Genomic DNA, 23,513 nt, shown 5'->3' with positions numbered 1-23,513 from the left:
AGTTACAGTTGTCTAGTCCTTTTCATCCACAAACAGATGGCCAGACAGAAATTTATAACTAGTTGGCCTTTGATGTTCTCAAGTCATATTGTCATGACCAGCAGTCCAAATGGGAACATTATCTTCCATTGGTCCAAGCCATCTTGAACGATGCTCGTTCCTCCATTGTCGGACGGACTCCATATGAAGCAGTCTTTGGTCGTCGTTTCTCTTCTCTTTTGACGAGATTGGTGTCTCCATCTCTAGAGGCTAATAAAACGACGGAAGCATTTTCCGAAATCATTGACCAAAGCACAAGAAGCTTATAGCAGACAGGCGAATAAGTCTAGACGAGATATCCACTTCAAGGAAGGGGATTGGGTCTATCTACGCATCATGAAACAAAGATTGAAACAAGTGGGCAAACGTTGTCCCAAGCTTTCATTCCGTAGTTTTGGACCTTTCCCAATAGTTAAAAAGATAACTAATGTCTCCATGAAATTAAAGTTGCCTAACAGTTGGACGATGCATGATGTTTTCCATGTTTCTCGGCTAAAACCATATGTTGGATCAAAAGTTTTTGATGTTTCAGATGAACAACAGCCAGACGTGGTAGATGAAGCCGAAGTCATCGAGCCTGAGCAGAACCTTCTTCATCGTTGGAAGCATGGTTCCGGTCGACGAATACGTCGGTTCTATATACGAAGTTCCGAGATCGAGGTACCCACGAAGCCGTTTGGCTAGACAAGGAGTTCTTTCAAGAGTACCCCCAGTTGTTGGCATACTACTAGGAAGCCATGAACCTGCCGCCAAGCTAAGCAGGAGGGAATGTCACATGCACTCTGCACTATAGGCATGGTGACAAGTTGGCTCATCATCATTAGTGCAACATTGTATAGTATTAGCACCTTTTAGGATGATATTTGTCGTACGCTGTGACCCCATTGTAATCCTCAGTCCAAGATAAGTCAGGCACGAGCTTCGTAGGTCATTCCTCAGTCATAGCAAGTCAGTTAGTCAGTCAAGTCCCTTAACCCACTTGAAGAGATTCATTCATGCATGTAGAGTCAGTAGAAACCTTAGGGTTTGCATTAGAAAGCACTCTGCATATTGCATATCATTCATCCATTGCATATAGATCATTGCAGAAGCCTTGAAATAGCATCTAGTAGCCTTAGGATATTTATTAGTATTTATCTCGCATTTTTCCATAATTTTCAGCATTTAACACCATTTATCCACCATATGCAGTCGTGTAGCATTTAATATCCAGTCGGCCAGCATTTAGTGCCAACCGACCAGCCCTCAGAGTAGTATAAATAGGCTTGCTTTGTTCATTCATATCATATCATCTCAGCAATCAGCGCTTTAGCATTTCAGTATTCAGCCCATAGTTCACCTCAGCATTCAGCGTTTTGGAGAAGAATTTCATCCTACAGCCATAGGAGCATCAACGCATGAGCATCCAGCCCTCCATCAGCAAAACGCAGCAGTCTACAGCAGTGTGGGCTGCCGTCTGTGTTCAAAGCTCTACCTCCAGTACTTGCAATTCATGTAACGCATGGGAATGCTATGTTAACTCCTCAAGGGAGATAGCCGAAGTAGGGGTTAGGGAAGGGATCTTGGTGACGGCGACTGGTGGAGGAAGGGGGACGGGGGGAATGGGTGTCGAGGATTCTTGAAGAGGTATCCTTTTCTCCAAGGCTGTTATGGAAGCCATACATGCTTGCATTTGTTCCCCTTGTGCTATGATGCACATAAATTCTCAGAACATGGTGTTTGTGTCGTCACTGATGATGTGGCTTCCGGAAGTAGTCGTCATTGAAGAAACAGTTTTTGCTGGGATCTAGTGTTCTCTCATCGTCAGAATTCGCCATAGTGGGAGTGGTCAAGTTTTTTCCTGACCACAACAATACCATCCACAGTGTGTGTGGGAGATGTTTCCGGTCGCTTCTGGAGGCTATAAACGAACCGTCCTTCGAGGGATAGGAGTCACACCGGAATGGGAGTGCAACCGGTGTCTGAAAACCAACCACACAAGCGAATTTTTTTTCTTCTTCTTTTTTTCTTGCTTGAATCTCTTTAACACAAGGCAAGCTCTGATACCACTGCAACATTCGTAAGCTTACAGACAGGACTATACTTTAGATAACGAATATTCAGCACCTTGGTTCTTAACAATTGCACAATTTAGTGGAGAGAGAGAGAGAGAGAGAGAGAGAGAGAGAGAGAGAGAGAGAGAGAGCACAATAAAGACACAATACACCCGATTGGGTCCCAAATACCCTTTGCAGGGCCCCTACCAAGGACTGGTGTATTTGCTTCATTGAATGGTGAGTAAAAGACTGAAATCTGTAGGCACAACCTGGCTGTAAATCTGCAGCCTGAGATGCCTGACTCTTGACCTTCAAGTTCACCTTTGCTTGGGGAATTCCCTTGGCTGTCGTGGCCCTTGTGAATATGAGATGATTATGACTTTTGGCTAACCCATGCTTTTATACTTTCAGGTATGCTGGTCAGTGGACTCATAAACAGCTGTCGGCGTGTTTTAATATGCTCGATGACTTGTTTATCATGTAATAAACTAGGCGCCTTTTATATTATATTGGCCACCTTGCTGCTGGTGCTGTGGTCGCCTTGCTGCTGGCCCTGCATGGCCTGGCTGCCTGGTTGTGCAGCTTTAAGGGCTGGCCGACTGGCTGCCTGGCTGCCTAGGGGCTGGCCGACTGACTGTGCAGCATCTTCCAAGGGCTAGTTGATTGGGCCACAGCCCCTTGGCTGGCTGCTATGCTGCCCAGGCCTCCTAGGGCTGGCTAACCAGGCCTATGCCCTATAAGGGCTGGCCACTATGTGCTATGGGGCTTCATGGGCCAGAGCTATGGCCCATGGGCTGCCCCACATGGCCCAAGGTGTAGGGTACCACCGTACACTCCATGCAACCTACATGCAGCTACATGCTTCCTAAGTGCTTGGCATCGGCTACAAGCCTAATACCTGGAACACCTGTCATCTTTCCTAAGGGTGACTCATAGTATGGAGTGGCATTGCTTCATGTGCGGGACTTGCACACCTGACCAAGACCATGTACGGGACTTCTACACCTGACCTTGGACTCGTAGAGTGGAACCTTGGTTGACTCGTCCCGGACTGGGGTTTACAAGGGACGAGTTTCCACTCCAGGTCTTGCACCTGCTGTATAGATATGTCCCCATGGCATCCAAGTGCGGGATGCATGTGACACTCTTCAGGGGAGATCGGCTTAGTATATGTGCCTACACATGATAACCTGGCAGATTTGTTCATGAAGGCACTTCCTCATGAAAAGTTCGAAGCTTTCCAAAAAGCATTGGGCTTACTGCCTTTTGGGGATTGATCTGCCATCTCCATGTACATGCTTACATCATCACTCGAGGGGGTTTTGACATCTGTGTCATGGCAGTGAGGGTTGAATGCCAAGAGGACCAGCCGGGGCACTTTCTACCCTCCATAAGAGGGGGTTTTCCCCCCGTGCACTCTAGTAGGTGTGAACCCACCCTTATTTTATTATAGGGTTCATCTTACATGGTACTTTTGGCACTTGTTATGTAATCTACAGCATTGCTTTGTGTGCCTCTCCTTGTACTCTGATGACTGTTCTTCTTTGTGTGTGTGTGGATTCCTGTGCGTGGCTGCAGCATCTCTGCAATACCATCCCTGAGCCTAGGGGCTAAGCCTTGAGTCCTCATAGATCCATGTTAGTCAACCCTGTCATCCAATACCACGAGGGCTTACCTGCGAGGGCCTTCAGCAAGTTATTTGCATCATGCTATGGACTAGCAGGAGTAGTTCTAACTCATGGCCCTGGTACTGACCACAATACACAACACTCCTCAACCACCGGCCCCACTTATATGAGCCATAACTTCTGGGGTTATAATTTATGATTGTGAACCTCTGGAATCAGCATGCATCCCTAATCCCAGGCCCCCCTAACCCCTAGATTAAGTCCACTAACCTAAGGTTAGCATCTGGTCCGTAGAATACAAAGTTAGCATGAAAATCCTAACGGTCTTCAAACTTCAGCTTTGTCTTCGGCTCTCTTTAATAAGAGCATGATGTTAGATCCACAACACAGTCTTGTGGCACAACTGAAGTCAGTTATGTAACGTAGTGTCTGTCACTTTGAGATAACATCTTGGCAGCTGGATTGCTGGTACAGGCACCTTGCTGTTATACATCTTTATAAGTTACTTGCCTAAGCAACTGGGTCCATTGAGCCCTCCAGCTCATTGGGGATTGGCCAGTTGAGGCCACAGCCAATCAATGGTTGCTGCATACCACGGGGTGGAATTCTTGCCATTCTCGTTAAAGAATGCACATTCTCTCCTCTCTCCACAGCCTGCACTAAATTGTTTTCATGCCGCCCTTGCTTGCTGTGTAAGGGGAGTCTGTTAGGTGGTGGTCGGCTTTTTTATGCTACTCCCTACAGGCCCACTGATGGGGTAGATGGGGTCATCATTTCTGAGCTCTGATTTGGATTATGCAGGTGATGGATGAATATGAGGAGCAGTCAGAGGTAGCAGAGCAATTGAAAATCAAGGTCAGTTCCCCAAGCCAAAATGGCTATCTCTAGTGTTGGCAGTTTCTCTGAAGCCGTGTTATTTAACTTCCATGTTTCTTTTTTCCGGAAACTGTAGGTCGTGCCTCTGTTTCACTTTTACAAAGATGGCCAATTGTTGGAGTCTTTCCCCACGAGGGAAAAAACTAAGATCCTAGAAACAATACAGAAGTATTTATCTTTGATTCCGAAAGACTCGAAGGCCAATAGTAGTACATAATCTAATGGAGTGCCCAATGCAATGAGACCAGGGAAGGAACTGTAAGTGTCAGCTATCATGGTTGATCAAGGTGCCCATCCATGGTAATAAATGCCAATGTATCATATCAAGCTCTACCAAAGGAGTCAATTAGTCATTACTTCTGCACTAAGCAAGACCACATATCACCTCTGTATTCTTTGAAGTTTGTAAATCGTCATTGAGACAGCTTTATTGAATAAAATAGGGATTTGTACTGAACTCATTTGCATGCTGTGTGAACCTTGGTAAAAGGGCGTCCCTTCTAACCTATTAGCATAGAAGATCAGGGGATTATAAAGTGCGCAAGTATGTGCGTTCTCTCTCTCTCTCTCTCTCTCTCTCTCTCTCTCTCTGAGCGTGCGTGCGTTCTGGCATAGCGGTTTAAGCATCGGGTTAGATACCATCTCTATTAACATAATGTAGAGCTTGTGTGACACAAGATTTGAGGTATTCGAACGAGGTGACTTTAGCAAGGCCTATAATTGCTAGATAGTATCCTTTGAATCGAGCTTCTTCTTTTAATTGCTGTAGTGAAGTCTTCCCTGTAACGCTTGCGAGTATGTGTTCATAATTATGAACATCCTGGTTCTAAATGTTTTAAAAGAGTAAATTTGTTGTGTGTGTGTGTGAGAGAGAGAGAGAGAGAGAGAGAGAGAGAGAGAACGAACAAGAACGTGTGCTATTCTTCAACACCTGCAACACAAACACACACATAGGGAAAGAATGAAATAAAGAAAGTTAAATTAATGCCTATGGAAGAGACCCCAAGCGTCTTTGAGACCAGAAGTAATACAATGGTACCATGGATCTATTGTGCCATGGAAGAAATGAAAAACACCAATGTGTGTATGCATCCAGATGTAGATGATTATGGTATCATCCCTTCTCAGCCAATACCAATCTCAAGGCAGAAAGAGGGTCATACCTCTGTGATGGGAGCATGTCGAGAGAGAGAGAGAGGTCTAGAACCTAGAGCAATGGTGACCTAAGAACTAATCCAACTCTTTCTCAATCAAGAATCCACATGTAGAAGCATTTTGGTCTCCATTTAAACAAGCGTTTTGATCTCATTGAGATGATGAAGGTTGATCCGCTTTATGCTGTACCATCCTTCATTTGGTTACCAATCACTATTTAATGTCCATTGGGGGTTTGGGACCTAAAAAGAACCCAACTATGAAAGAAAAGCATGTTACTCATTAATCGGACTTTACACAGTGTACGCTCAAGAGGAGTCTACATGCTAGCTCTCATATGGAATAGAACACCATAGCCAAGAAAGCTTGAAAGCTTGATTTGATTAGTAAAATGATTGTCTCCTTGGTTAGTGCCCGTAGTTGGTCTTTATATCTCCTATATTTACACACTACCACTTATTTACTTGGGGCAATCCCCCACCTTGGCTACATTATTATAGATGGCTTATAAGCACTTTTTTACAAGCCATCCCCACCCCAAGGTTTTGTCCTCGAAACCTTGTATCAATTAGATAATCCACATGGGAAGGATCTCCAATTATAAGTGCTTGGGTACCAATCATCCATAAGTGAATGAATGAATGGCATATCCAATCCAAATGTGAGAGCATCATTATACTTCGCAAGCATGGTTGTAAATGGTCTCCAATAGTTGTATACTTTATCATTAAAAAACCCAAGACTTGTTCTCGAAGATAATATATCAAGTCCACCATCTTCCCAGTGCAAGTATCTTCATTCTTAAGTGGTATGAAGCTCGCTAACAGTGATTTACAAGAAATTTCAGCAAGCTAAATCGTTGTTGTTCCCTTTTGTTTGACTCACCAGATGTATCCAAAATATCCTCATAACCTTCCAAAACAATGGTAGGTTGTCATAAGGCTTCTTAATTAGGTAAAAACTTTCATTTGATGAGGTATTCCACTAAAGAACGGTTGTGTAGCACCCTTTCTCTAGTACCCAACACATTCTACCATGCCTTCCTCGTTCATGGGAGGCAACTCATGTTGAATTTTCAGTATTGGCCCAACGTATGCTTTCAATTGAGAGACATGGAACACATCATATATACGTATAATTTTCGGTAGCATCAACTTGTAAGCCACTTGTCCCACTCTTCTCTCCACTTTGTAATGGACCATATTATATCTATTAGCCAATTTGGTGTTGGTATTGCCCTTGAGAGATGCATATCTTGATCTCAGAATGTGCAAAGGCACCCCATCCTCTTCTTTGAACTCCACCGATCTCCTATTGGCATTGGCATATTGCTTCACACTCCTTTGAGCAAGCTTTAAATTATCCTTTCTTTGTTGTATAAGAGTTTGCACCCTTTCAACCTCATCCTTTGCATTTTGATTTGCAACCTCTTCTCTATTGATCACCATTAGCACATTCACCTTATATCCATAGATGGTCTCAAAAGGCAACATTCCAATGCTCACATGATTTGTACTATTGTAAGAAAATTCGTCACCAAAGGCAACCAACATGTTGAGCGTCATGACAATAGTGTCTCAAATCTGTCTCCACTCACTTATTGACTCTCTCTATTTGCTCATCTGTTTCTGGGCGAGAAGTAGTGCTTGGAGTCAATTTGGTTCCCATGAACTCAAATAGTGTCCTCCGAAAAGAATCCATAAATTTGACATCTCTATCACTTACAATTTGTTCATGTATTTTGAACACATACTCCACAAATTGTTATGCCATATATGTGACCTTAGAAGGAATGAAATGTGTCATTTTCATCAACCAAGCTATCACTATATACATGCTATCCCAACCCTTCCTTGTACGAGGAAGCCTCGTAATAAAATATATGGATATGTGTCCATTGTTTTTTGGGAATAGCCAAGGGCTCAAGCAAACCTCCCGGTTTATGTGTTGGATCCTTATTTAGTTGACATGGTAAACATCTTGTCACATATGTATGCACATCTGTCCACATACCTTTCTAGAAGAAACTCTTCCTTATGTTGTTGAAGGTTTTGTAGAGACTCAAAAGCCCTGCCATAGGGGTTGCAGGAATGTTTTCCATCACCTTGGCCTTGTATGATGAAGTAGGTACGAGATAAACCTTGCCCCTATAGTATAAGAGACATTTTTGAGCTCATAGTGTGGAAAATCTTCATGGGTACCTGGCTATAATTTATGTAGCTTTTGAGACACTTCCTCATCCAAGAGACACTCCTCTTGAATGTCCATGATCCAATCCTTATGTAATTGTGAAATTGCATACAATGAACAAGCTCACATCTGTGAAAGAGCATCGGCCACTACATTATCTTTCCCTTTTGTATAAGCGATTTCAAAATCATAGTTTTGTAATGTATTCACAAACCTTGTTTGTTTTGGAGATAGATTGGGCTGAGATAAGAAGTATTTGCTAAGAATCTTAACTTTATGATCCCAAAGGATAAAATTGCTTATATTTAAAAGAATTAAAATATGGCCAACCTAGTTGTGGTTTTGCATGACGATTCACTTTGAAAGGAGTGAAGTCGTTTGCATGGACATGTCTCCCCTCATTTCCTCCTTGGATGTCACCCGATTCTTCATTTTGGCAGTGATTCGGTGCCATAGTAGTATCTTTATTTGGGGTGAATAGAAAGAGAGTGAGGTGGGTGTGAAATGCTAGGGAGGATTACTTAGCAGAGAGAGAGAGAGAGAGAGAGAGAGAGAGAGAGAGAGAGAGAGAGAGAGAGAGAGAGAGAGAGAGAGAGGTTTCTAGCGGATCAAATGGATTTGGAAAGGGAGTTCGTTTGGGCTGCCAAAAGCTTGCTCGAAATCCTAAAGCTTTACTGGCAAAAGAACAAACCCTATGATCACCTTTAAGTCTCTTCATATGGGAGGGGGGCATTGGGAGGGGTGACCTTAGCTAGAGGACTCTCAAGGAGAGGGGAGGGAAGTGGGGCTTGGGTACAAATAGCTTTGGCTAGGGGAGGCTAAGAGGGTGTCTTTAAGTCTATTTGCACGAGAGAGAGAGAGAGAGAGAGAGAGAGAGAGAGAGAGAGAGAGAGAGAGAGAGAGAGAGAGAGAGAGAGAGAGAGAGAAGTTGTAGAACATGTCCTACAGCCTGGCCTACGACGACAGGCTTCTTTGTGAGGGGTACCTCTAAGAGAGGGGGGTTTATATAGGTGCGGGGAGGGGGTGCTTGCACAAGGAGAAAGTTCTAGTAGGGTGCTAAGTGCACCCCAGTGGGGCCCTACTTGGAGAAGGTTCATGGGCGATAGGTGCCTCGGCGGGGAGATAATACGACCTATCCCAGGAGGGGACTCGAAGGGGGTACGTGGGGGGGGGGGGGGGTAGAGGGGAGGTGGTACGTGCACCACATCTAAGGAGGAGTCTAGAAGGGGTGTATTTGTGGGGGTGGGGGAGGGGAAGTGGCAGGGGGTGTGTGCACGTGGTTAGGGAGGGAATGGCGGGCATTGTCCAAGGTGTTGGGTGGGGTACGAAGGTGCTCGTGAATGCGTGCATGCATATTTTGGCGAGAAATGAGCTCTTGGGTGTTTGGGAGAGATGTTCGTAGGCATTGTCTTTGTCATCACTGGGGTGGATGTTGTTGTGGGGTCCACCGCACTGTTGAGAGATGTAATCGTGGTGATGTGTGTATGTGGGAAAGCACCCTAGAGGTGCAACATATTGTGGCAAGATAAGAATGCCACATGTAATATTGAATGGTGTGTGAGTGTTGACCAAAAGTGTGGAAAAGGAGTTGCCACATGGATGATGATGTGTAAAGTGGGATAAGGCTAGAAAGCCTATATCAAAGTATGGTTCATTTGTGGAATACAATAGAATTGAGTGTTGAGTGTGCATTCTCTCTCTCTCTCTCTCTCTCTCTCTCTCTCTCTCTCTCTCTCTCTCTCTCGTTATGGAGTTCTTAGTGTGGTTTAATCCACCTTAACCTTATGCTTAATCTTTGGTCTATCACCATAATAAATCCCATTTGTTAACACGCACGCACAAGGATATTTAGGTTTTTTTAGTGAAACTTTTCGGGGCTACCTTACGACCCAATGGATGCCTTTTGTCCATCATTTAGACATCCAAAATGTTACTAATTTTGGTACAAAACTGCCAGATTTTAAAACTTCATAGCTTGATTTAGGCCACTTCAATTACTCGTTTCAATTCCAGAAAAAGCCCTATCGGGAATAAAGCCATGCTTAAGATTTTAATTTTGAATTCAATTTTCTCATTTCCTAAGTGAAAGGTGCTTAATTTATGATCGCCTTAAAATAGCAATTTCCTAGGGATAAAAATAACAACTAAATTTAGCCATAATGAATTGCATGAACTATATTTGCAATGGATATGCTAGACTGTGCTTAATACACTATCTTCACAATGAGTATGTTACATCCTTCCCTCCTTAAAAATTACAACTAAATGCATCAATAATGAACTGCCTGAACTATATTTGCAATGGATATGCCACACTGTGCTTAATGTGCTTACAGTGGTATGTTACATCCTTTCCTCCTTTAAAAAATTCGAGACGTTCTCGTCTCGACATAAACTCTGGGTAATCTTTTTTGAGGGTAGATTCATCTTCCCAAGTTGCATTCTCTTCGGGGTAATCTTTCCATTGTTTCAAGTGTTCTCTAAAGATTTTATTTTGAAACGTTCTTTCCTAAACCTAAACCGCACTCTTATACATGTGTAGGATCCCCACCCTAGCTAGGCCAAGGGATCTTTTTAATAGGTGGCTAAGTCCCGTGGTCTCTCATTGACAACAACTCAATCTCTCTGAATACGAGGATACGAGTAAATGGAGGGACCTAACTCTATCTCACAAGGGAAATGTAGTTATTCCAAAAGGAATCTATTCCTCAGATCGAACGGTACTCAATGTGTATGATCGAGGATTGACAAGTCCCACACTTGGTTCATAGAAGCCAATACTTTTTTTTTCCCTTTTTACAAGGTGTCTCCGCCCCCTAAAATGGAACTTGTTCGGGGCCCTACTTTTAGTATGGATCATAATGAATAAATCTATTGGAAACTTACTCGACTCATCGAGTCCACCCATCCATATGATGGCGCCATTGGGGCATCCATCCACCCACTTTCCACTCACTCACCTATTATCTAATTAGCTCTTGCCACACTGTGAAATATATAAAAAAAGGTTCCTTAAAATTAAAGAAGTTTCACAATGTTCCTTAAAGTATTCTTTAGTGCACAAAATTGAAAGCAACAATATTTATATTAAAACAATACTTACAACAAATTATTCACAAAAGAGACCCTAAAACCCAGTCAACACAGATCTAGGCTTCCATATCCATGTCCATAGACATTTTCAAACCAAAACCAAACCCTCGGGGGGTCCACTATATGGAAGCCCCTCCTACGACGTGCGTTCAAGTGGTATTTAAAAATCCCCTTATCTGTGAATTTTGAGCTAATAAAACTACCCCTTTTTCTTTATAAACTTACGGTTTTTTTTCCAAAGTACAATTAAAATACCCCACTTGTAAATGTATTTCTGTAAATTTACCCAATATTTTGGATTAAAAAAACCCCACCTAATGATCGCACGTGGTAGACTTACATATTTTGAGGTGCACCCCCCGAGACCAAACCACTTATGATCCATAATTTTGTATTTCAGCCTAAACTGGTTGGGAGTACTGCACAAATCATACTTCCTCGTCTTCGGTCAGCACTATAGTCAAAGGGGGCCAAGCCAGCCTCTTGCCCCCTCATGCACTGCCTCTTGTACCAAACCCTCCCAATCCCATAGGGGATGTATCTCATGAGGTGGGCTAATTCATTGCACTAGCCTGGGCCCGCGAAACTAGCAGCATCCATAATCACAAGTCCATCCCTCACGGGGAAGAAATCTAATATCCAGTGGCATAGGGGAAATTACCCTAGGCTGACTCACAGCCTTGCTACTGCATCTGCCTGGTTACACAAGCAAGAGCAGAGTTAGCTAAGGGAGGAGAATATGTACTTGGAGATTAGCAAATAAAACCAATAAACATATCCATTGAAACCAAGAAAACATTATCTTCTAAGTATTCTTTTTCTAACAATTCATTGAGTGATAATATAGAAAGCAACATCAAACAACAATGATCTTCTTAGCTAACAATTCTAGGAGCAAGATTACTCGCTCACAATTTCGCTTACTAGCACATTTACGAGGAGAAAAGTAGCGATTCCCCATGTTGGGATGTTAATCTTTTAGATTGCTTAATTTAGAAGTGAGGTGTGATACTTCTACAATGCTAGTCGTAATTGCTGTATGTTTATCTAATAAGAAGGTAACCTTTCTAAGCCTAATTGGGTGCTAAGAATCTTAACTTTATGATCCCAAAGGACATAATTGCTTATATTTAAAGGAATTAAAAATATGGCCAACTTGGTTATCGTTTGTGTGACGGTTTGCTTCAGAAAGAGCGAATTCATTTACATGGACTTGTGCCTCCTCATTTCCGCCTTGGGATGTTGCGCAATTCTTCAATTGGTAGTGTTTTGGCGCCATAGTAATACCTCTATTTGCAGTGAATAGAAAGAGAGTGAGGTGTGTAATAAATACTAGGGAATTATTAAGAGAGAGATAAGATTCTAGGGAGTCAAACAGATTTTGAAACAGAGTTTGTTTGGGCCGCTGAAAGCTCTGTCGAAATCCTAAAGCTTCAGTGGTGCAAGAACAAACCCTATGCTCACCTTTAAGTCTCTTCATATGGGAGTGGGCTTTGGGAGGGGGGTGTCCTTAACTAGAGGGATCTCAAGGAGAGGGGAGGGGAGTGGGGCTGGGGTATAGATAGCCTTGGCTAGGGGAGGCTAAGAGGGTGGCTTTAAGTCTATTCACACAGGGGGAGAAAAGTTGTAGAGGACATGTTCTATAGCCTAGCCCTACACGACATGCTTATTCATGAGGGGTACCTATACAGGAGTGGGGCTTTTTTTATAGATGTAGGGAGGGGGTGCTTGCACAAGGAGAGAGTGCAAGTAGGGGGGCTAAGTGCATCTGGGTGGGGGAACCACTTGGATAAGGTGCATGGGCAGTAGGTGCGTCAAGGGGGAGAGAGCACCACCTGTCCACAAGGAGGGGTCTCGAAGGGTTATACATGGGGGGGAGGTGGCAGAGGGGGGGTACGTGTTGAGATATCGAGCTCATCTAGTAAGGTGGTGGACACTGATGACCCGCCATGGGGATAGGCCCCATACTTACACCACTGGCTAGTGGGATGACAGGCTGTGTGATAGCCATTCTAGAGTATGGCATAGTTATAGCGCCAGCTCATTTAGTTGGGTTCACACTATAGAGAACCCTAGTATGTATTTGGTTGAGTACCTTTTCATATTGTGTGTACTCTTATCTTTGTATATGGTGTGTTGAGTGTTGTGTGAAGAAGAAGAAAATTTTCAGCCTCTCACCTTGCGTGTTCTCTTTTAGGGTTTTGTGAGTGTGTGTGTGTGTGCTTGCAAGAGCTCAAGCTCTCTTCTCCCCTGCATCTTTTCATGGTATCAGAGCCTGGTTTATGCTAAGAGCTGAGCTACAAGCAAGAGAAGCACAGGAAGCAGTATGAGGGTAAGAGCTTCATCTACTCTTCCCTATTTGTGTTGGCGACTACACCCTTGTCAGGAGCTCTACGGGAGGCACCGGCAAACGATCTCTGATTGAGGAGCTTTCTTTGCGGGAGTAAAGCTATAGGGCAACTATAGAGTCCTATCGGACAACATTTTTTGGGCCGAAAATGCGTATCGGGCGTGTTAGGACCTCCGTTTTTTGAAAAGCAAGAGATTTCGAGCACTGTAGGAGGTAAGTCATCGATTCTATGCAGAACTCTGTTTTAAGAACTGCAGGAAGACAGATGGGTTGTGTAGACATTGTGTGTGCTGCAAGGAGGTCAAACAGTTGCCATTAGGTTGTATGCACATTGAGGCCACTGGTTGTGACATTTGAGTGTAGCCTCAGTACCGCTGTGCAGAAAATACAACAGTTTGTGCAGGACAAACCAGAGTGCTGTTTCTAGTAAATTTGTGTGTCTGGCAAGATGTCAAATGATGGCATAAACTAGATTGTTGCTGAGAAGCTTGACAAGAACAACTTCCATGCTTGGAGGTTTAGGTTGACAAATTTCCTGATGGGAAAGGGTTACTGGGACTATATAGAAGATGAGCATGAAGAGGCACCAGAGATACCGAAGATCAATCTGACTGCTCTGCAGATGTGAAAGAGTTCAAGGATTGGAACCAAGGAGCCATAAAAGTTATGTATTGGCTCTCTATCAGTATACAGGACACCATGATTGGGCACATACAGGATGCCAAGTCCCCCAAGGAGGCGTGGGACACGTTGGTAAAACTCTATGAAACGAATACCAAGGCACGAAAGATACAGTTGAAGAATGAACATACTGTGGAGAAAAAGAGCATGTCTGTGAATGACTATGCATTGAAGATCAAGGGTATTGTGGAATCCCTTGCTTTTATTGGCGTTTCAGTAGATGATAATGATAAGGTGGAAGTCCGTCTACGTGGTCTCGGGCCACAATACAAGGTGTTCAAGACGTCTATTCAGACTCGGGAAAACATTCCCAATTTCACAGATTTGATGTCTATGTTGATTATAGAAGAGAAGAGCTTGGGTGAAGACCAACAGTCTTCACAAAACAAAAATAGTTCAGAGCAACATGCCTTCTACACAAGTTCAGGAAGAGGACGAGGTAGAGGAGGCCGTGGACGCGACCGAGCAATTAGAATTATGGCCCAGCAAAACAGCAACAACAACAGTCCCAGAATTCACAACAACAACACATAGGAGGAAGAGGCCAATTTAGAGGCAGGGGGAGGCAAAGAGGTCGTGGAAATTGGCAAAAGGCAGTATAATGATACACGTGGATGCTTTTATTGTGGGGTAAGCCTGGACATGTGCAGGCAGCTTTGTGCAAGCAGATTGTTATAAGCAGCAGGCTGACATGCAAAATGGAAAATTGCAGCAAAACAACTATGCATCCTTGAGCAGAAACAATGAGGATAATGAAAGGTTGTTTGTTATGCAGCATGTCGTTAATGCCATGTCTGAAACTGTTGAAGCAGCACATAAAGATGATTATGGTACATTGACTCAGGTGCTTTGAACCATATGACAAGTCATGGGGAGTGGTTCAAGGAGATGAAAAACCTTGAAAGACCAGGTTTTGTGGAAACAGGGGATGACACTGCTCATCCAATTGCCCATGTTGGAGATGTGCCATTGTCTATGCAGGATGGCAAAGTGAAGTACCTTGGAGATGTACTTCATGTTTCGAACATAACAAAGAATCAATTGGCCAGATGATTGAGCAGGGTTTGCAGGTTCGATTTAACCCTGATGGTTGTTATGTTAAAGACTTCAAAGACAAGTGCAGGTTGGTTGCAAAAGGCAACATAGTGGGTAGAATGTTTACATTGAATGTAAACATGCCTGAAGTGAGTACTGCGATGTTTGCAAATGGTTCAGGAATTGTTGCAGACACAGACATTTGGCGTAAAAGAATTGGACATGTGAATGTGCAAAGAATGAAGTCTATGCAGACTAAAGGAATTGTGACAAGTCTGCCAAAGTTTAAAGTTGAAGGTATGCAAAAAATATGTGAAGCATGCCAATTTGGAAAGCAAACAAAGCATGTATTTCCACGTGACAGAAATGTGAGCAAAAATGTACTAGATGTTGTGCATTCAGATGTATGGGGTCCTACGAAGACCATGTCTATGGGAGGCTGCAGGTATTATGTGACATTTATTGATGACCACACGAGGAAAGTGTGGGTATACTTCATGAAAGAGAAGAGTGAGGTGTTCACTCATTTTCAGAATTTCAAAGTTATGGTTGAAAAGCAAACAGGGAAACATGTAAAGTGCCTAAGGTCAGATGGAGGGGGGGAGTACTCCAATGAGTTCTCTGAATTTTTACAAAAGAATGGTATTCAGAGACAGTTTACATGCAGATACACTCCGCAGCAAAATGGAGTTGCTGAGCGGAAAAACAGGCACATTGCTGAGATTGCGCGAGCATTGATGGGAGAGAAGAATATGCCGCATAGCTATTGGGCTGAGGCTGTTTCTGCAGCAGTTTACATCATGAACAGGACTCCAACTGCATCCATACATGATGTAACTCCAGAGGAGAGGTTTACTAGCAGAAAACCTGATTTGTCTCATCTGAAAGTCTTTGGATGCATTGCATATGTGCATGTGTCAGATGAGCTAAGAACTAAGCTGGATCCAAAAGCTGAAAAATGTGTGTTTATTGGGTTATCCCTTGAGCAAAAGGGATACAGGTGTTATAACCCTGCTACACGTGAGTTGAGGGTAAGTAGGGATGTTGTTTTTGATGAGATGATCAACTGGTATGCTGCTGAAAAAGAAGCTGTTGGGGCTGATGTGAGTGGAAATGTGGTTGCACAGAATGCAGGTTAGTAATCACAGCCTTTGAGTGGACCAGGAGAGTCCTCATCTAGTGGTTCAGTTGTTGATAAACCATAGAGTGGTAGGCTGCATCATAATACCAGTCCTGCTAATGTGATTAGTACATCACATAAAGGCAAAGAGAAATTGGTTGAGCCCCTTAGTATGCTTGACATTTCTATAGGGCATTCTCATGTTGATGGAGAGTCTAGTGGCTCAGAGATGAGCCTTGATGAGGATCTTGGGATACTAGCTATGAGAACACCTGGTGTAAAGAAGGCTATGGAAACCATGAATGCAAAGCTGTGAAGATCTGGGAGAGTGAAGAATCCTGTGCAGAGGTTTACCTATGATGGTTATGTGGCACATCACTATGCATACATGGCAAAAGTTGTACAGGTTGTAGAGCCCACATGCATTGATGAGGCTCTTGGAAATGTGTGTTGGGAGAAAGCTATGGATGAGGAGATGGATGCACTATATGGAAATGAGACTTGGGATTTAGTGCAATTGCCTGAAGGCAAGAAAGCCATTGGATGCAAGTGGGTGTACAAAGTAAAACATAACAGTGATGGAAGCATAAGCAGGTACAAGGCTAGATTGGTAGCCAAAGGATATGCGCAGACATATGGCATTGATTATGAGGAAACTTTCAGCCCAGTTGCCAAGATGGCAACAGTGAGAGTTGTGATAACAATGGCTGCGTCAAAGCAATGGTCTTTACATCCAATGGATGTAAAGAATGCATTCTTGCATGGGGATATGCAAGAATGCATTCTTGCATGGGGATATGCAGGAAGAGGTGTATATGTTGCAGCCACCTGGTTATGAGGATGTGAGTCACCCCGAGCATGTTTGCAGGTTGAAAAAAAGCCTTGTATGGCTTAAAACAAGCACCAAGAGCATGGTCTGACAAGATTTCTGAATATCTTGTCACTATTGGCTTTCATGTGTATGTGAGATACAGTGATAGAGGAGTTGTGCTTGTTGTCATCTATGTAGATGACCTGATCATTACGGGGGACCATGATGTAGAAATCTTTGATGTAAAGATCTTGCTTAGACAGAAGTTTGAGATGAAGGATCTGAGGGAGCTCAGATATTTCTTGGGCATTGAGGTGATTAGGTCACCACATGGTATTGGATTACTGCAGAGACAGTATGGCTTAGACATGTTGTCCAAGTATGGTATGACAGGCTGTAAGCCTATCTCAGTGCCATTGGATCAAAATGGCACGTTGTCAGGAGAGATTTTGGAGGATCCTACTATGTATAGGCGCATAGTAGAAAGCTTGATCTACATGATGATCACCAGGCCAGATTTGAGCTATGCTATTGGGTTGATGAGTCAGTTTATGCAGGTTCCTCGCGTAAGCCGCATTTGGATGCATTGAGATGCATACTGAGGTATGTAAGGTCTACTTTGCATTGTGGACTATTTTATGAAACTGGGACAGAGATATGTGTACATGGGTACACAGATGCTGATTGGGCTATTAGTATCTTAGATATAGAAGATCTACTAGTGGCTTCATGTTTTTTTTGGGGAGTGCTGCTGTGACTTGGAGCAGCAAGAAGCAGCCTACAGTTGCTCTATCCAGTACAGAGACTGAGTAGTATAGAGTTGCTGCTATGGCAGTACAGAGATATGTGTACATGGGTACACAGATGCTAATTAGGCTGTTAGTATCTCAGATATAGAAGATCTACTAGTGGCTTCATGTTTTTTTTGGGGAGTGGTGCTGTGACTTGGAGCAGCAAGAAGCAGCCTATAGTTGCTCTATCCAGTACAGAGACTTAGTACAAAGGTGCTACTATGGCAGCATGTGAGGTAGCTTGGTTGAGAAAGCTACTTGTAGATTTGGGTCTATCAGCGAATAGACAAGTTGTTATTTTCTGTGATAACATTAGCAGTATATAGTTGGCCAGGAACCCAGTTTTTCATGCTCGCACGAATCATATAGAGGTCCACTACCATTTTGTCAGAGAGAAGGTTTTGGCAGGAGACGTTGACCTTGTTTATGTCAGCACACAGGATCAGGTCGCTGACATCTTCACCAAAGCATTGGGTACAGAGAAGCTCCGCAGATTCAGGGCTTTGCTTGGTGTACATGAGATGGAGTTGAGCTCGAGGGGGAGTGTTGAGATATCAAGCTCATCTAGTGAGGCGGTGGACACTGATGACCCGCCTGGTGGATAGGCCCCACACTTACACCATTGGCATGGTTGGTGAGATCATGGGTGATATGCAGCCAATGGGATGACAGGCTGTGCGACAGCCATTCTAGACTGGCATAGTTATAGCGCCAGCTCATTTAGTTGGGTTCACACTATAGAGAGCCCTAGTATGTATTTGGTTGAGTACCTTTTCATATTGTGTACTCTTATCTTTGTATATGGTGTGTTGAGTGTTGTGTGAAGACGAAGAAGATTTTTAGCCTCTCACCTTGTGTGTTCTCTTTTAGGGTTTTGTGAGTGTGTGTGTGCTTGCAAGAGCTCAAGCTCTCTTCTCACCTGCATCTTTTTAGTACGGGCACCACCTATCCAGGAAGGGTCTAAAAGGGGTGTTCTTGTAGGGGGAGGGGAGGTGGTAGGGGGTAGGTGTAGGGCGGTGTGCCCGAGGCACGTGACAGGTTTTTATATGGGGTGTTAGGTGGAGTTCGATGAAGGCGCCACCCGTGAATACGTGCGTGTATATTTTGGTGAGAAATGAGCTTCTGAGTATTTGTGGGAGGCTTTGTTAGGCATCATATGTTACTCGGGCAGGGTCATTATGGGGCTCATCGTGCGCCCAGGTGGTGCGTCTGTCTCGGCGGGCTACCGAGATTGTTTCAGTGAAATCGTTTAGGGATGTTAACCACACTAGTTAACATTATTTCTAAGCATGGTTACATTTCATGTAACTCATTTTTTATGTAATCGTGCTAAGCGCTAGTTGTACATAGAGCTAGGAAATTAATTTTGGGCCCCCAATTGTTAAATGGGTGACCAACCATTATAAAAAGAGAGCTCATGTATATAAGTGACTTATGAAATATGAAAAGGAACAATCCCATTATCACAATTGAGTTTTCCTTCTCCCTCTCTCTCACTCTCTTGTGGCTATGGTGGTAGGCTTGTGTATGTTTATGCTTGCTTACTTGATTGTTGGTATGTGAATTTAGGTGATGGCTTCTTGACTTGCTTCTTCTTCTCCCTCTTCTTGTATTCTCCCTCATATCACTCTTACACACATGAAGGCATGGAGTAGAGGTTGAGCTCTTCATAGCTCTCTTTGTCTTTGCTCACTACCTAGCTTGTGGAAGCTACACTTGAGAGACACAAGTGGTGGTGGAGTAAGTAACCCTCATTAAGGTTGGCTAAGTGCTAGTTCTCGAATTGACCCTTGCATGGTATTCTTTGTCTTCTCCTCTCTCTCTCTCTCTCTCTTTGTGCAAGGTAGCATGTTCGATTTGGTAAACATCTTTGGTGCCGTTTGTTGGGGAATGCATTTAGCTTAGGGTCCTCCACATCCTATCACTTGTTGCTAGAGTCTTAATTTGCCCAGTTGGAATGCAAATCCACAAGTAGGAGTAGGCTTTGCCATGCATGTTTGTGTGATTTGATCTTGTTTTCCTTCAACAAATGGATTTCAATGGAGCATGAGAAGCTTGGGAGTCTTTATCAAAAGCGGGAGCTACAAGTAAGTGCCTACTCTTGCTCTTGAAGTTTATTAATTTCTTGTTTCCTTTAAAATTAGCTAAAAACTATATAAGTAGCTTAATCTTAGGACAATAGGTTTAGTCAAGCATTCTAGGCATCATTAGACAGCGTGGGGTTAGCTCAAGCCATCCACAAAAAGAAATCCATAAAAAACATCAAGAAAAACTCAATATCACATAGATCTCAGAAGGAAGGATGGGCGCATTTTTCTCTCTGCCAGTCTCTCTCTGAGAAGTGAACGGTCCCACACTTCTTAGCCATGGCCGTTCACTTCTCAGAGCCATGGCCACATACTTCTTAGCCACAGTCGTTCACTTCTCAGAGCCACGGCCCGCACACTTCTTAGCCCCCACTATGGTTCACTTATCCTCGCCAAATCTTTCCAAAGTTGCCTCATGAATGACAGCAGCGAGCATTAAAAGGGAATAAAGTCCTTTAAAATGAGAATAAAGAGAATTGAAGAGGGGTACAAACAGGGTACAGTTGTACAGTCACGAGAATATTAGAGGGTGGCTATCAGGAGCCATCATCCCTGCACATTTAGGAGCTTTAAAAGGGAATAAAGTCCTTTAAAATGAGAATAAAGAGAATTGAAGTGGGGTACAAACAGGGTACAGTTGTTGAAAGAAAGTAACAGGGGTGGGTTAGTCCCTCACCAAGGGAGTGGCTCATGAAGGAGTCACCACTTTTAGCATCTCATGGGAGAAGCTCACCATTGATTCTTGGAACAGATAACATTATCATGAATGAGCCATAATCCCATTTACATTGGTATTTATACTCCACCCAAGAGTTCACACCTACTTACTAGTTGTCCATGGCCTTGGGCCCATAATGCTTTCTTACAAACCATCCCTTCCCCAATGGTTTCGTCCTCGAAACCTCAAATGAATACCCCAAATTCGGAGAAGAATGTTCCATGTGGCTGAATTTACACCAACCCATATTGCTCTATCAATGCTTCATATCCCTCCAATGCTGAAATAGGTTGCCATGAAGCTTCTTCCTTAGGTAAACCTTTCCATTGAACAAGATACTCCACCAAGGTACGAGTGCGAAGTACCTTTTTCCTTGTACCCAAGATAGCTTCTGGAATGTATTCAATCATTCCCTCTTCATTCATTGGAGGTAACTCATCAACCATTTGATCGATCATACCCACATATCCTTTCAAGTGAGAGACATGAAACACATCATGAATCTTTGTTGTAGATGGAAGTAAGAGTTGATATGCAACCTCCCCAACTCTTCGTATCACTTGATAAGGACCATAATAGCGATGAGCTAGCTTGGTGTTGGTGCTTCCCTTCAAAGACGCATATCTTGACTTTGGTATTCTCAAAAGAACCCAATCTCCCACTTTGAATTCCAATGGTCTTCGATGAACATTGGCATATTGTCTCATTTTCTCTTGTGCAACCTTCAAATTACTTTTGCATTGTTGCAACAAAGCTTGCATCCTTTCAGCTTCCTCCTTGGCATTATGGTTAGAAGTCTCATATGTACCCACCAACATAGGCAAATTGACCTTGTAACCATATAAAGCCTCAAAGGGTGACATGCCAATGCTCACATGATATGTTGAGTTGTAAGCAAACTCAGCCAAAGGTAACCAATCATCCCATGTGCTTTGAGTATCATGACAATAGTGGCGTAGATATGTTTCCACCCATTTGTTTACTCTTTCTGTTTGACCATCGGTTTCGGGATGATAGAAGGCGGTGCTTGGAGTAAGCTTGGTTCCCATATATTCAAACAATGTTCTCCAAAAAGTGCTCATGAATTTGACATCGCGATCACTCACAATTTGTGACGGCATACCATGCAACTTGAAAACCCCATCAACAAATTGCTTGGCAACATTTTGGGCTGAATATGTGACCTTGGAAGGAATGAAATGGGCCACTTTGGTCAATCTATCCACCACAACATACAAGCTGTCCCACCCTTTCTTTGTGCGCGGAAGGTTAGTAATGAAATCCATTGATATATGACTCCATTTGCCTTCGGGAATGGGCAATGGCTGAAGCAAACCTCCCGGTTTATGTGTAGGATCCTTGTTCAATTGACATGACCGGCACCCACTTACATAAGCATGAATGCTCTTCCACATCCCCTTCCAAAAGAAACTTTTCCTTATTGCATCAAAGGTTTGTAGACACCCAAATGACCAGCCATAGGAGTACAATGCATCTCTTCCATGATCTTCTTGATAAATGATGAAGTAGGAACCAAGTAGACTTTTCCTTTGTAGTAGAGGAGACCATTTTTCAGCTCATAATGGGGTAACTCTTCACATACACCTTGCTGTAATTTCTGCACTATTTGTGAGGTTTCTTCATCAAACAAGTACTCTTCTTGTATCTCCATGATCCAATCTTTATGCACCTCAGAAATAGCATACAATGAGCAGGCCCACATACGAGACAAGGAATCGGCAACCACATTTTCTTTGCCCTTTGTGTATGTGATTTCAAAATCATAGTTTTGTAGTGTTGCTACCCACCTTCTTTGCTTAGGAGACAAATTGGGTTGTGTGAGGAAATACTTCAGCACCCTATGATCACTTCTCACATAAAAATGACTCCCATATAAGTAATGGTGCCATTTCTTGATAGCATGGAGTATAGCAATCATCTCTTGCTCATACACATGGAGTTCTCTTTCTTTGTCATTCAGCTTTCTACTTTCATAAGCAATGACTCCATGGTCTTGGTAAAGTACCGCACCAATCCCTCTTCCACTTGCATCCGCCCTTATTGTGAAAGGTTTGGTGAAGTCTGGACATACCAAAATAGGTGCTGATGTGAGCATCTTCTTCATATCTTCAAAGCTTTTGTTGGCAATGGCATCCCAAAAGAAGGTTTCCTTCTTCAATTTATCCGTCATTGGGGCTGCAATTTCTACATAGTGGGCAATAAAGCGCCTATAGAATGAAGATAACCCCAAAAATCCCCTCAATTGAGTAGTGTTTGAAGGAACCGGCCAATTCCTAATACATTCCACTTTCTTTGGATCCACACAAATGCCATCCTTGCTCACAATGTGACCCAAATATTCCACCTCATGTGCCATGAAGGTACATTTTGTCTCCTTAACATACAACTTGTTTTGCCTCAAGACCTCCAAAACCTCTTTCACGTGCTTCAAATGCACTTCCTCATCTTTGCTATAGATAAGTATGTCGTCGAAAAAGACCAATACAAACTTGTAGAGGAAAGGTTGAAGCACTTTGTTCATCAATGCTTGAAAAGTTGCCGGTGCATTGCATAATCCAAATGACATAACCATGAATTGGTAAAGACCCCTTTCTGTACGAAATGCTGTTTTGAACTCATCACCACTTTTCATCCTTATTTGATGGTATCCGGAACGCAAATCAATCTTTGAAAAGCATGTGGCACCCTTCAACTCATCCAAAAGATCATCCACCCTTGGTATTGGAAATCGATTTTTGATGGTGATCTTATTCAAATCACGGTAATCAATGCACATGCGGAAAGTACCATCCTTTTTCTTCACAAGTAGCACCGGAGAAGCAAAAGGAGATTGACTTGGTTCAACCCATCCCATGTCAATGAGTTCTTTGACTTGCTTTGCC

At 43.1% G+C, this 23,513-nt stretch overlaps 2 protein-coding genes across 2 annotated transcripts in view; one reads left to right on the top strand and one right to left on the bottom strand.

Annotated features, from left to right (window-relative positions):
• LOC147623517 (thioredoxin-like 4, chloroplastic) overlaps positions 1 to 5,036 on the top strand; it is a 49,101-nt gene extending 44,065 nt beyond the window's left edge. Inside the window, exons 2-3 of the mRNA XM_086821700.1 lie at positions 4,505 to 4,558; positions 4,656 to 5,036. Of these exons, the coding sequence (XP_086677826.1) occupies positions 4,505 to 4,558; positions 4,656 to 4,796 (195 nt within the window). The 3' untranslated portion in view covers positions 4,797 to 5,036. The remainder of the gene's footprint in view (positions 1 to 4,504; positions 4,559 to 4,655) is intronic.
• Positions 5,037 to 6,747: 1,711 nt separating this feature from the next.
• Positions 6,748 to 7,299, bottom strand: LOC147623516 (uncharacterized). The gene has a single exon (XM_086821783.1). It carries the CDS (start codon positions 7,297 to 7,299, stop codon positions 6,748 to 6,750), a length of 552 nt encoding a protein of 183 aa, XP_086677909.1.
• Positions 7,300 to 23,513: the final 16,214 nt, after the last annotated feature.

This window comes from Cibotium barometz, chromosome 27 (assembly GCF_041138505.1).
Source record: "Cibotium barometz isolate CiBa-2024 chromosome 27, ASM4113850v1, whole genome shotgun sequence".
In the NCBI taxonomy this organism is placed as follows: Eukaryota; Viridiplantae; Streptophyta; class Polypodiopsida; order Cyatheales; family Cibotiaceae; genus Cibotium; species Cibotium barometz.
The sequence above is the reverse complement of the archived record's forward strand: the minus strand, read 5'-3'. Positions and strand labels throughout refer to the sequence as shown.

Excerpts from the sequence above, each read along its gene's own strand:
- LOC147623516 (XM_086821783.1), bottom strand. The coding sequence starts at position 7,299 with ATGACGCTCAACATGTTGGTTGCCTTTGGTGACGAATTTTCTTACAAT.